This window comes from Molossus molossus, unplaced genomic scaffold (assembly GCF_014108415.1).
Source record: "Molossus molossus isolate mMolMol1 unplaced genomic scaffold, mMolMol1.p scaffold_m16_p_14, whole genome shotgun sequence".
NCBI lineage: Eukaryota > Metazoa > Chordata > Mammalia > Chiroptera > Molossidae > Molossus > Molossus molossus.
The window spans coordinates 20,444,404-20,459,061 of NW_023425349.1; the positions used below are offsets into that span (position 1 = coordinate 20,444,404).

General features: G+C 36.0%; 1 protein-coding gene across 6 annotated transcripts in view; it reads left to right on the top strand.

Annotated features, from left to right (window-relative positions):
• PTBP3 (polypyrimidine tract binding protein 3) overlaps positions 1–14,658 on the top strand; it is a 103,666-nt gene that overhangs the window by 74,158 nt on the left and 14,850 nt on the right. For all 6 annotated transcript variants that reach the window (XM_036261811.1, XM_036261810.1, XM_036261807.1 and 3 more), the window contains 2 exons: positions 5,175–5,285; positions 6,700–6,874. In XM_036261811.1, coding sequence (XP_036117704.1) covers positions 5,175–5,285; positions 6,700–6,874 — 286 coding nt within the window. The remainder of the gene's footprint in view (positions 1–5,174; positions 5,286–6,699; positions 6,875–14,658) is intronic.

Here is a 14,658-nt window from a genome sequence, read left to right on the forward strand (position 1 = left end):
TTATATGCCAGGAATTGTACTCAAGAAATAGAAATGATTAAGACAAGCCATTTTGAATTAAAGAAGACAGATAAGTAAACAAATGTATAGTACACTATAAGTAAAACAACAAGATAAATATTTATATGAGGCCAAGAAGGGTATATTATTTGGGAAAGAGAACTAACTATTGAGATTTGGGGAAAGCTGAGAATTTTCTAGTGGCATTAACTCCCTTCCCTGAAGTGAGTTTTGAAAAAGATTTACTAAGTGTTAGGCACAAGAGTTCCAGGTACAGGGAAAGGCTCCTGTTTAGGCATAGAAGTCTGAAACCACTTGCTGTATTTGCAGAACTACAGATGGCTGTACATTGTTGATATAAATAATGCAATATTAAAAAAATAAAATAAAAATATCAGGAGATGAAGTTGGAGAGGTACACTAGGGTGAGATTTTCTGTATTATATCAAAGAGCTTGGATTTTACCAAGTAGATAATGAGGAGGTAGTGAGGAATTTTAAACAGGGAGAAATATAATCTAACTTGTACTTTAGAACACTTCCTGTGGCTGCAGTAAGAAGTAAGACAGTTATTATATGTCCTTTAATATGTTTTTTAAAAATTCTATTGCTACTCATTTATTAGATGAAAAAATACTCAGTGATACACTTATATAGATTGATATGTGTGTGTGCGCACGTGCGCACAGTATTACCAAGGATGAAAATCAAGGAAATATAAGACCTTTTCCCAAGAATGTTTATACCTATATCTTAAAGATACAAAATAAAACACAGATTCTTTGACAGTCAACTGAGAAGGTAAAATTGGTGCTCCTATATTAATTTTAAGAACACAAGAATATACTGAGAAGATACCCTTGACAGGACCAAAATTTTTATTAAAAGAACAATACAAAACATTCCCTACTGTTTTATCAAATTTTATGGAATGGCATTTTCTAGTGAGCCCCTTCCAAGACAGTGGTTCCAGAAATCGAATAATTTTATTTTCTGTAAGAAGTGTTTAGGTTTGGTTCAGTGGTCAGTCAGAGTGTCGGCCCACGGACCAAAGAATCGCAGGTTCGATTCCAATCAAGGGCACGTTACCTCAGTTGTGGTTTGGTCCCTGACCCCGATTGGGGTCATGCGGGAGGCAATCAGTGTGTCTTTCTCACCTCAATGTTTTTTTCTCTCTCTCCCTCCCTTTCTCCCTCCCACTCTATCTGAAGATAAGTGGGAAAATATCCTTGGGTGGGATTTAAAAAAAAAAAATGTTTTACTCTAAGTTAATTATGTATTAAGAACATCTTGTCAAAATGAGTATTTGGACTTTTAGGATACTTTATTTTACCTTGGGTGTTGGTAAAATATACATAAATAAATTTTAGCATTTCAACCATTTTTAAAAAATATTTGTTTAGGGAGAGGGAGAAAGAGAAGCACTGATCAGCTGCCTCCTAGACAGCCTCCTACTGGGGATCCAGCCAGCAACCTTTTGGTACACAGGATGACACCCAACGGAGGTATACCGGCCAGGGCCTATTTTAACCATTTTTAAGTTTATAGTTCAGACATTTTTATTTTATTTATTTATTTATCCTCACCCAAGGACATTTTTGCATTTATCTTCAGATAGAGTGGGAGGGAGAGAGGAAGGAGGAGGGAGAGAGAAACATCAATGTAAGAGAGACACATCGACTTGTTGCCACCCACACAACCCCAACTAGGGCGGGGGATGAACTGCAACCCAGGTACGTGCCCTTAGTGGGAACCATATCCGGGACTCTCTGGTCTGTAGGCAGACGCTCTAACCGCTGAGCAAAACTGAGCAGGGCAAGTTCAGACATTTTTCATCTTCCCATACTGCAGCTTCTGTACCCATTAACAATAATTCCCTATTTCCCTCTTCTCTCTGCCCTTAGCAACTACCATTCTGCTTTCTGTCTGTATGAATTTGACTTCTACTCTTGGTTCCTCATACAAGTGGCATCATTTGTCCTTTGTTGACTAGCTTATTTCAGTTAACATAATCTCTTCAAGGTACATCCATGTTATAACATGTGTCAGAAGTTCCTTCCTTTTTAAGGCTAAATAATATTCCATTATATGAATATACCACATTTTGATTATCCATTCATTTGTGGATGGGCAGTGGGTTGCTTCCATCTTTTGACTGTTGCATATAATGCTGCTATGAAAGGGGGGGTACAAATACCTCTTTGAGACCCTGCTTGCGATCCTTCTTCATATATTCCCAGAGAGGAATTGTTGGATCATATGGTAGTTCTATTTTTAAGTTTTTTATTTTTATTTTTTTGAAAAACCACCATAATTTCCATAGTGCACAGGGTTCCTTTTTCTCCATATCTCTAACCATTGATATTTTCCGGATTTTGTTTGTTTCTTTTGCTAATAGCTATGCTATTGGGTTTGAAGTAGTATCTCATAGTTTTTATTTGCATTTCTTTAATGATTTGCGATGTTGAGAATCTTTCCATATTTTTATTTGCTGAATATTTATCTTTTTTTGTAGAAATGTCCATTCAGGCATTTTGTTCTTTAAATTGATTTTTAGGGAGAGAAAGAAACATACATGTGAAAGCTAAATGTCTGTCAGCTGCCTTCTGAATGCCCCCTACCACAAATGAGCTTCCAGCTTGGACACTTGCCCTGAACCGAAATCGAAACAACTTTTTGGTGCATTGGACTATGGCCAGCCAACTGAGCCACACCAGCTAGGGATAGGGTTTTCATTCTTTTGTTGTTGTTAATCCTCACCCAAGGATAATTTTTCCATTGATTTTTAGAGAGGGTAGAAGAGAGAGAGCGAGAGAGAAACATTGATGTGAAAAAGACACATTGAGCCCTGGCCAGTTTGGTTCAGTGGTTAGAGCATCAACTGTGGACCAGAGAGTTGCAGGTTCGATTCCGGCCAAGGGACACATACCTCGGTTGTGGTTTGGTCCTGGCCCTGGTCAGGGTCATGCAGGGGGCAACCAGTTGATGTGTCTCTTTCACATCAATATTTCTCACTCTCTCTCTCCCTCCCTTCCACTCTGTCTGAAAATAAATAGAAAAATATCCTCACGTGGGGATTAAAAAAATAATAATAATAGAAAAAGACACATTGATTGGTTGCCTCCCATAAGAACCCTGACTGGGGCCAGAGATTGTAACTGCAACCCAGATAGTGTTCTTGACTGGAAATCAAACCCATGACCCTTTGGATGGGGGCTGGCACTCTGTCCACTGAACCACATGAGCCAGGGCCTTGTATTCATTTTTTTTTTTTTAATCCTCACCCGAGGATATTTTTCCATTGATTTTCAGATAAAGTGGAAGGGGTGGGGGGGTTGGGGGAATGTGAGAGAGAAACATCAATTGGTTGCCTCCCAACCAGGACCGGGGATTGAACTGCAACTGAGGTGCATGCCTTTGACCAGAAACCAATGCTCTACTCTTCGGTCTTCGGGCCAACATTCTAACTGCTAAGCAAAACTAGCCTTTTGTTCATTTTTAAATTGGAATTTTGTTGTTGTTCAGTTGTGTAGTTCTTTATATATTCTGGATATTAACCCCTTATCAGATATATGATTTGTAAATACTGTCTTTCATTTTGTGGGTTGCCTTTTTACTCTGTTGATAGTTTTTTTTAATGCACAATAGTTTTTAATTTTGATATAGTTGAATTTATTTTTTTTTGTTTGTTGTCTCTGCTTTAGGATAGTTGTTATTCGTTGTTCTTTCTGCTAATTAAAAAGCAAAATGATTTGCCCTATTAAGGACACTCAGACATAATATTTGATAATAGCAAATTATTACAGCATAGGGAATTCTTATCTTTTTATTCTTAGAAGCAGAAGCACAAGTTCCTGGCTCTTTAGGATCCAAATTTAAAATGGGATGTCAGAAGAAAACAAAATGCATTGTAGTAACCCTGGCCATAGATTTTTGTTTTGGTGAAGTAGAACAGGATTATAGGAGCATTAATAACCAGAGATCTGTCAGGTAACCTTTCCTGCACTGTTTATTCCTCTTCAGCAACACTTCGGAGAGGCCTTCTTTTTTTTTTTTTTTTTTTTATCCTCCCTCGAGGACATTTTTCCATTTTCTGTTCAGGTAGAGTGGGAGGGAAAGAGAGGAACAGAGAGAGAGAGAGAAACATCGATGTGAAAGGAACACATCGAGTGGCTGCCACCCGCACGACCGACCCAGGCCCGGGACAAACTGCAACCGATGTACGTGCCCCCAGCGGGAGCCGAACCCGGGTCTCTCAGGACCTCAGGCCGACGCTCTAACCGCTGAGCCAAACCGGCCAGGGCGGGAGAGGCCTTCTTGACCACTCTTGCACCTTCCCAAGTTGCATTCTGATTTCGTCTCATTCCTTTTCTTTTTTAAAAATTCATAACTTAAAAAAAAATTTTTTTTCTTTATTGATTTTTTAGAGAGGAAGTGAGAGAGAGATAGAAACATCAGTGAGCGAGAACATCGATTGACTGCCTCCTGCATGCCCCCACTGGGAATTTGGTCCACAACCTGAGCATGTGTCCTGACTGGGAATCAAACCGGTGACTTCTTGGTGCATGGGTTGATGCTCAGCCAATGAGCCACACCTGCCAGACCATAACCTTTTTTTTTTTACAACTACACATTGTTATTTATTTGCTTATTTATCATGTGTCTTTTCTTATAAGGGCAGAAAGGAACTCTTATCTCTCTCTTGTTTACACTGGTTTTCCAGTTCATAGAACAATGCTGTGTAAATATTTGTTGAATTAATAGAGCAGTCTCTATTGAACATTTTGGTAGTATCCCTGTCTATAAAATCTCAAGAAATTAGATGCTGATCTCAGAGTGAAATAGTTGATCCATATGACTCTTCTACTTCCATTCATACACTCTTAATCCCATTATCTTATGACAGTAATTAATTTGTTTTAACCTCCTGTTTTGTTATTATGCCATTTATGACATATTATAAAATAGGTTAAATATTTGAGGGCCTGTTGGGTTAGGCACTGTTTTAAGCCATACATGGTGTTGAAGCTTTAACATCTTAGACTTGATTTAAGTTATTTTGATATCAACAATTTTAATAGAGGAAATTATTTTCATTTAAAAGTGAGATTCATGAATCAAGTTGTATTTATAAAGATATGTTACAGATTTAACGTAATGTGTACTTTTTTTCAGATATTTTCTAAATTTGGCACAGTCTTGAAAATTATCACCTTTACAAAGAATAATCAGTTTCAAGCCTTGCTTCAGTATGCTGACCCATTGAATGCACAATATGCCAAAATGGTAATTATTATCTTATTTTTTTTCATTATTCAATTGTCAATCAGTCGCTTCAGTGATACCAAAGGAAGCCATCATGTCTTATCCCTCCAGTTTACCATGTGTTTTTTAAAATTGTAATAAGATATACATAACTTTGTACATATGAGATGGTTTCAAATCACGTATTATTTCTCAAATCTCTGGAACTCATTTCTGTTTGTCATATTTAAAGTAAAAAATGGAGCACAATACTCTTGATATAATCTGACTAATAAAGTAGAATTATCTTTGCCCTTGTGCCTTCATTTACTTCTATTACATTACCCAAAGATTGATTTCACTATTTTTGCAACTATATTCACTGTTGAATCTTGATGAGCTCTGAATTGGTGAAGACATTAAATCTTAGGAAATATGCTGCTGTCAATTCATAGTCTTTTTTTTTTTTTTTTTTTTTAAGTTCTTGAGTGCTTGACTTTTTACAATATGATGTAAAACTTCATATTCAGTTTGGTTATATTTGACCCATATCCTGTTGAGATTTATCCCTAACCAGAATTTTGTCTTATATCAGTATCTGAGTTATTTCTCAATTCTTTGCAAAGATAGGGACAAGGTTAGCTGTACTAATGTGTACCACACAGTGTCTAGTTCTTGATTAGGAATATAGCCTTTATATTTGCTATACCCTCTATCCTCATCTATATATAATTTTGTACCTTTATGATGGCATATTCATCAGTGACTATTACAAGTTAGGCTTTTTTGTTTATTTGTGTATATGTACTTTTTATTGGTCTTGATTTCTGATATATAAATTTGGGCATTTGTGGAAGTCATAAGTGGCTACAAATACTCTTTTGCTTCATTTTTATTGTGAAGGGGGAGGAATTACTGATTTTTGGTCTTGCATCAGAACTGACTCCAAATTTTTCTCAGCTTATTATTCAAAGTATTGAAAAATAAATTTACCCGAGAAGAAAAATGGTAGATAATATTTCATACGTTGTTTTTCTGATAAATATCATTTAGAAGGTCTTTATTTCTTCTTGACATATAAACTGTACTAAAAAGAATTAAGATGAAATGTAAACTTAAAATATGTGGAAACATTTTTGTGGACAAAATAATAGCTAATACAGTGTACAGTAATAGTTTTCTAAGCCTTTACATTTCTCCTTTCTCATTTGACCTTACTAGAGACAAGATAGGGATTATTATCCTTATTTTACAGATGAAAAAACTGAATTAGATATTTTCTTTTTTTCTGTTAGGTACACATAGTGACAGAGGTAAAAGTAAATAAAGGTCTTTGGCTTTTAGTCCAGTGCTCTCTGCTTTATACCTAATAGCCATTCTGTGTTAAAGTAGAGGCTACTTGATTTATCAGTGTTGTTGTCGTGCAAAATATCAGTCCCTTTCTTACATGCTTTAGGCTCTGGATGGCCAGAATATCTATAATGCATGCTGCACTCTGCGTATTGACTTCTCCAAGCTCACCAGCCTTAATGTGAAATATAATAATGACAAAAGCAGAGACTTCACTCGCTTAGACCTTCCTACTGGTGATGGCCATCCATCCCTTGAATCCCCTATGGCTGCTGCTTTTGGTGAGTAGTTTCATTTTGGGTCACAAAGCAAATTTTCTGAAGTTTTACACGTTTCATTTGTTAATCCATGTTATGTCAATTGGCCATTTTCTTCTTGGATTCGCTCAGAATTTCTAAAGGATACTTTTTAAATAAACCTTTATGTTAAGGAAAAAGCAGTGCATGGCCCAGTTGGATATATCATTAGGTTAATGTATACTACTTCTTGGTTTTGCAGCTCTCAAAAGTGTGGTTTATATTTAGATATAGTATTAAATTTTATTACCTGTAGTGATCATTTTCCTTTCCCAGATGACACCATAAAATACTGCTTATTGAGACCTTAAGCAGTATTTAGTGCATCTTTGTTTTACAGGTGAGAAAAAAAGAATCAGCCAAATGCTTATCCAAAATTTTCTAGAAAATACTTTTGTAACTTTATTTTCAAGTAAAAGCTTTTTGTTATTTATAACTGAAAAAGTCAAGTGAACTGTTTAGTTCACGTTCCTGAAATTGTTCTGTTTTTGTCGCACCAATTTTTGTGTTTTATTTGTTTGCAGCCCTAACTTACATTCCGATTTTGCAGAGCCAAAGGTCTATTGTAATTACTGTTTTGATATTAACATGATAGAAATTAAGGCTGTCGTTCAAGTTTGCCAAAACTGACTATCAAATGCAGAATGACCCTTACTCCAATAATTGAATGTATACTTTTGGTGTAATTAATGTTCTGCATTGTGGAAAGAGGACATTTTTAAAATACAATTAAGAATTTTGGTTTCTTGCCCGGCTGGTATGGTTCAGTGGTTGAGCATTGACCCGTGCACCAAGAGGTTGCCAGTTCGATTCCCAGTCAGGGCACATGCCCAGATTGTGGGCCAAATCCCCAGTGGGGAGGATGCAGGAGGCAGCCAGTCAATGTTCTCTCTCATCAATGTTTCTATCTCTCTCCCTCTCTCTTCTTCTCTCTCTAAAATCAATAAAGAAAAAAGTTATTTAAAAAAAAGAATTTTGGAGGTGCCTCATTAGTGCAATAGGTAGCGCCTCAGTCTCATAAATAAAAATTTTGGTTTCTGAATATAAAATCTCAGAATGTTCACATCATTTTTCATTGTGTTAATAAATTTATAGTCATTGCAAAGTAATGCCTATGTCCTAAGATATATGATTCATCAGAGAACAATGCTTTTTTATGCACTGTGTGAAAGTTTACTATTTCCTTTTTTTTTGTTGGCTTTTGAAGCACCACACTCCTGACTTTTTACCTAACTAACTGTCTGTTCTTTCTTTTTGTCAAGTTCCTAGGTTAAATTGTAAGCACTCTGTCCTAGTTTTTAGTAATACATACAGGGTGTGGCAAAAGTAGATTTACAGTTGTTTGTATGTAAAATAATACAAACTCTGTTTTGCATATTCATAACTGGCCTAGTCTTGCCCTGCCCTGTATTATGTATAGAAAACCTTATAAAATGTGTATATGTATTTTAATACCATATATAATTGTTGCCTGGGTTAAGAAATCACATATTTATACATACTGAAGAAGCATTCTTTGTACCCTTCTCATTGATTGTGCTCCCACTCTCCCAAAGATAACCAGTCTCAGATTTGATGATAATCATGTGTCTGCTTTTCAACTTTTTGTTCTTATTTTGCTTTTTTTTTTTTTTTTAACAACTTATTATGCAGCCCTACATACTAATTTAAAGAAATGTTTTCTCCTGTATTTTGAACCTATGTGAATGGAAATATGCTGTTTATTTTCTTTTATTTGTTACTCATTCCTATTCATGTATGTGACTATACCACAGTAGTGTTTATCCGTTCTGAGAATAGACATTTGGTTATTTATATTTTTTAATATGTTTTATTGATTTTTAGAGAGGGAGAGTGAGAGAGAAACATTCATGTGGGAGAGACATTGATCAGCTGCCTCCTACATATCCCCACTAGGGATCAATCCCAAAACCCAGGCATGTGCCCTAACCTGGGAATTGAACCTGTGACCTGTTGGTGCATGGGATGGTAAGTCACACCAGCCAAGCAGACTTGGGTTATTTTAGTTTGAGGCTATTACGAACAGTGCTGCTGTGAAATTTTTCTGATTACCAATGAGATTGACGATAGTTTTGTTTATCTGCTCAACTCTTTTGTCTATTTTTGTGTTTGGTTTCTTGCTTTTTCTTGTTCATTGGTAGGAATTTTTTTTTTTTTTATCCTCACCCGAGGACAGTTTTGCATTTATCTTCAGATAGAGAGGGAAAGAGAAACATCGATGTGAGAGACATATCGATTGGTTGCCACCCACATGACCCCAACCAGGGCTGGGCACAAACTGCAACCAAGGTACGTACCCTTAGTGGAAACCAAACCTGGGTCTCTCTGGCCTGTGGGCCAACGCTCTAACCGCTGAGCCAAACCGGCCAGGGTGGTAGGAGTTTTTTTATATATTCAAATACTAGTCCTTTTTTGGTTATGTGTTGGTTATATGTGTTTCTCCCATTTATGGCTCTATAGTATTTTTATGTAATCAAATTTATTTGTCATTTCTTTTATATTTTTGTTTTTTGTGTCTTCAGAAATCTTTTGTTACCCTGACATCATAAAGCTATATACTTCTAAAGTTTGTAGTATTTTAATAACTTTGTTTTGAAACAATTTAAATTGCAAAAATAGTACAAAAAATTGCCTTATTCATTCATGTTCCTAATTATTAACATCATGTCATATGTACTAGATCATCTCTCTGATTATGTGTGTTCACGTAGGTAGGCAGTCGTCCCCCCACCCCCGAATCAATGGAGAGTAGGTTGTAGGCATGATGCCCTTTTACATCTAAATACTCATTGTATATTTTCTGAGAACAAGGTCATTCTTACCTAAATATAGTTTAATTACCAAAATCCGGGGATTAACATTCATACAATACGGTTATCTAATCCATAGACCTTTGGTCAAGATTCAAACCAGTATCAGGCTAATTTATTTGTTGTGTCTTTTTAGAGTCCTTTAATTTGGAACATTTCTTCATTCTTTGTCTTTCATGACCTCTACATTTTTTAAAGAGTTCAAGTTGGTTATTGTATAGAATGTCTCTCAATATGAGTTTGTGGGTTTTTTTGGCTATAATAATGTATCTTTCTCAGTTTATTACGTCAGGAGACACATTTATACCAGTTTGTTTCATTCCTGGTGATATTAACTTTGATCATGTGAGGAAGGAAGAAACTTTCCTTTATGCTCAAGTTTCTTTCAGCTGGTCTAATAATTGAAACTACATGAGACAAATTAACAAGAGAAAATGGCCAAACTTAAGTGCATATGTACACATGGGAAGCCACATACATGAGAGAGTAAGAGACCCCACCTACACGAAAGGTTCAAAGACAGAATGTGACATTCTGCATTGGGGCTTCAGAAGAGTGGAAGGTGATTGCAAGACCATAAGGAGCAGATATTTCTTCAGTAACTAGTAGTTTGCCCTGCCATATAGATAGGTCATAAAATGTTGTTTGTGGTTATAACTCTTATTATATGAAAGGCCTCTAATTTAAATTCTTCTTGGGGGTTAATTGGGGGCAGAAGTATCTCTTGAGCCTGCAGGGTCTCAGTTGCCTTTTGCTCAAAATAATCTGCATACCACAGAGGCATGTGTTGAGGTGACTCATTCGGAACTCCTACAAGCACTTATTAAAGTAGTTTCTGCAAGGTATCTTCCAGTAAAGTTACTATTTTTCTATTTGTAATTAATTTGTAGGGAGATGTGTTGAGACTATGTAAATACCCTTTTCTTACCACTTTGCACCCTTTAGTTTTAGCACCCATTGCCGAAATTAGTTGTTACTGTAATGGTAGCTTTATTGGTGATTTGCTAATTACATTATTTCTTCTGTGTTTATTAGCTGGGATTTTATTGTAAAGGACTTTTCTTATCATTCTATTCATTCATTCATTCTTTTGAATAAATTTGACAGATAACATTGTGTGAATTTACAGTGTACAGCATGTTACTTTGATACATTTATATGTTAATATTATTGCCAATGTAACATATCACATTATATAATTATAATATATTATTGTCTATCTTTACTATACTGAGTATTAGATGTCTATGGCTTACTACTTGTATTTTTCTATTTTTTATGTCTGTATGGATTTTTATATTCTTATTCTATGAGTCATAATTTTGTACAATAATTTTTCATCTTATGCTTAGAGTGTCCCAGATTTGGCTGTGGTAGCTTTTATACTGGTTTCTGTGTCCTTTTGAAATGTCTCCATTATCATTTGAGCACTTCCTTACTTTCTTGCAGAAGATATTTCAGCTCTTCTTTACCTTCTCTGCCTTAGCACTGCAAAATGAGCCCTGGTTTCTTTTAGTGGGAAATGGTATTTGGAAATTAATATCTAGGCATTAGATGTGCTCATTGCTAAGAGGACGTCATTGTTTGTAGGTACTTTAAATGGGCATTACTAAAATATATGTGCTCCATAAATATATTTTTCTGTGTGTTTGTTTAAAAACTACAAATTTTGCCCAGCTGGTGTGGCTCAGTGGTTGAGCGTCAACCCATGCACCAGGAGTTCTCTGGTTCAATTCCCAGTGAGGGCACATGCCCAGGTTGTGGACCAGATTCCCAATGGGGGCCATGTGGGAGGTGGCTAGTTGATGTTCTCTCTCATTGATGTTTCTATCTCTCTCTAAAATCAATAAAGAAAAAATAAAATAAAAACTAAAAATTTTAACCAATACTTCCAATTCCAATTCAGCACTGTTTTTTTTTCATATTGATAACTTCCTTCTTCAAGAATGAGAAATCTAGTTTTCATTAATCTTAACATATTTAACATTTATTTATTTGTTCGATCCTGTAATACATTAAAAAATAGTTTTAGCATTATTAACACATACCATTAAAACTTCAGCTTAGCTCTGGCTGGGGTTGCATGGTGGTGAGTGTTGGCCCACAAACCAGAAGGTTTGCAAGTTCAATCTCCGGTCAAGGGTATGTACCTGGGTTGCAGGTTCTGTACCTGGCCCTGTCCAGGGCGCATGCGGAGGCAACCTGTTGATGTGTCTCTCTCCCCCCTCCACTCTCACTAAAAAATCAATGGAAAAAAATATCCTCAGGTGAGGATTAACAAAACAAACCAAACAAGAAATGTTTAGTTTATTCCTGGCCAGTGTGGCTCAGTTGGTTGGGCGTTATCCTATGCACCAAAAGGTTGCTGGTTCTATTCCTGGTCAGGACACATGCCTCGGTTGTGGGCTTGATCCCTGGTAGGGGGCTTGCAGGAGGCAGCTGATCAATAGTCCACTCTCACATCAATATTTCTTCCTCTCTCCCGTCCTCATTCTCTAAAAATCAATGAAAATATTTTAATAAATAAATCTTCAGCTTAATGTTCCCTTAAGTAGTTTTTTGAGAATTGTTCCATTGGTCTGTTTGTTTGTCTTTCCATTTGTCATTACCACAAGTCTCAATATCTGATAGAGTAATTCTTTTTACCTTATTCAAGAGTACCTTGTCAATTCTTGACCATTTACACATGAATTTTAGGGTCGATTTACCAAAAAAGTTACTGAGATTTTGATTAGATTACATCAACTTTATAAATCACTTAGAAGATACTGACATCTTTACAATAAAGTCTTCTAGTCTTTGAACATTGTTCCTTAGTGTCATTCAGTAAATTTGGTGATTTTTCTTCATAAAGGTTTGGATGTATTGTTAGATTTATTTGTAGGGACCATACTTTTTAGATTCTAATTCCAGAACTAATGTTTATTGTCTCTATAACCTTGAGCAAATTGCTTAACTGCTCTGCACTTTTGTTTCCTCATGTATGGAATAAGCGTAACAATAGTACTTAACTGACCGGGTTGTGATGAACATTAAATGTGCTAATGTACATACAGAGTTTAGAATGGTGCTTGGCAAAAGTGCAATGTAAGCTTTAGCTATCATTTTTTTTTTCCTAACTGTTGCTAATATAGAAATGTAGAGTTGTTTCTTGATTTTATATTCAGCAAACTTGAAAAACTCTTAATTTCTTTAGTAAGATGCACTGAACTTTATATATAAATGGAAAAGAAAAAGAAAGTATCTAAGATGTTCAAAGGAATTAAAAAAAATTTTTTAATTGCAAGACTTAATATAAAGCTGCAGTAATCAAGCCAGTTTGGTAGTGTTTAAAGGATAGCTATATAGATAAGGGAGCAGAATAGAGAGTCTAGAAATAGAACCATACATATATAGTCAGTTGATTTTCAATAAAATTGCCAGTGTAAAATTCAATAGAAAAAGGAAAATCTTTCAAGTAATGTTTGGACAGGTGGATATCCATATTGGAAGAAAATAAACATTGATCCATATCTCACACCATACTGACAACTTGACTTGAAATGGATCTTAGACCTCTGTGTGAAACTTAAACCTATAAAGCTTCTAAAAGAAAGCATAGGAGAAAAATCTTTGCAACCTGGGGATATGCAAAGGTTTCTTAGAACACAAAAAGCCTGCCCTGGCCAGTTTGGCTCAGCGGTTAGAGCGTCGGCCTGCAGTCCGGAGAGACCCGGGTTCGGTTCCCGCTAAGGGCACGTACTTCGGTTGCAGTTTGTCCCCGGCCCTGGTTGGTCGTGCGGGTGGCAGCCACTCGATGTGTCCCTTTCACATCGATGTTTCTCTCTCTCTCTGTTCCTCTCTCTCCCTCCCACTCTATCTGTACAAAAAATGGAAAAATATCCTCGGGTGAGGATAAAAAAAAAAAAAGAACACAAAAAGCACAACCATAAAGTGATATAATTTATATATTGCACATTAAAATTTTTAAATTTTACTGCTTGAAAGATACCACCAAGAAAACCAAAAGAGCCCTGGCCAGTTTGTCTCAGCAGTTAGAGCGTTGGCCCGGACCAAAGAGTCGTGGGTTCGATTCAGGTCAAAGGCACGTACCTCAGTTGCAGTTTTGTCCCCGGCCCTGGTCAGGGTCGATGCAGGAGGCAACCAATCAATGTATCCCTTTCACATCATTGTTTCCCTCTCTCTCTCTCTTTCTCCCTCCCCCTCCCACTCTATCTGAAGATAAATGGCAAAATATTCTCAGGTGAGGATTTAAAGATAACCAAAAGGTATGCTACAGATTTATAGAAGAAAAATATTTGCAACACACATATCAGACAAATTCATTATGTCAAGTTATATAAAGAACTCTCCTATAGCTCAGTAATAAGAAAACAAACCAATAAAAACTGACAAAAGATTAGAAGAGTTACTTCACAAGATGGTGTATATGTGGCAATAGCACATGAAAAGAGACTCAACATCTCTAGTCATCAGGGAAATAGAAGTTAAAATCACTGTATTTTACTACATGCCCATTAGAATAGCTAAAATTAAAAAGGCTCACCTTTCCAATGATGTGGAGCATCTCTCACTAGCATACTGTTTTTATGTTCACACAAATACTTGTGGGCAAATGTTCATTGTAATTTTATTTGTAATGACTAAAATCTAGAAATATTCGGTTACAGGTAAATGGATAAACAAAATGTTAGTTCATCCATGTGATGAAATACTATTCAGTAATAAAAAAGGAATAATTGATAAGGACAACAGGATTGTGCTGAATGAAAGAAGCCAGACAAAACATTATTATGAATGAGAGAAACCAGATAAAAAATATATGATTCTGTTAAATGCAAAGTAGTCTACATTGACAGAAAGCAGGTCATTGGTTGCCTAGGGACAAACAGGGTTTGACAAGAGAATAAACTTACATAAGCTTTTGACTCCTCTGGA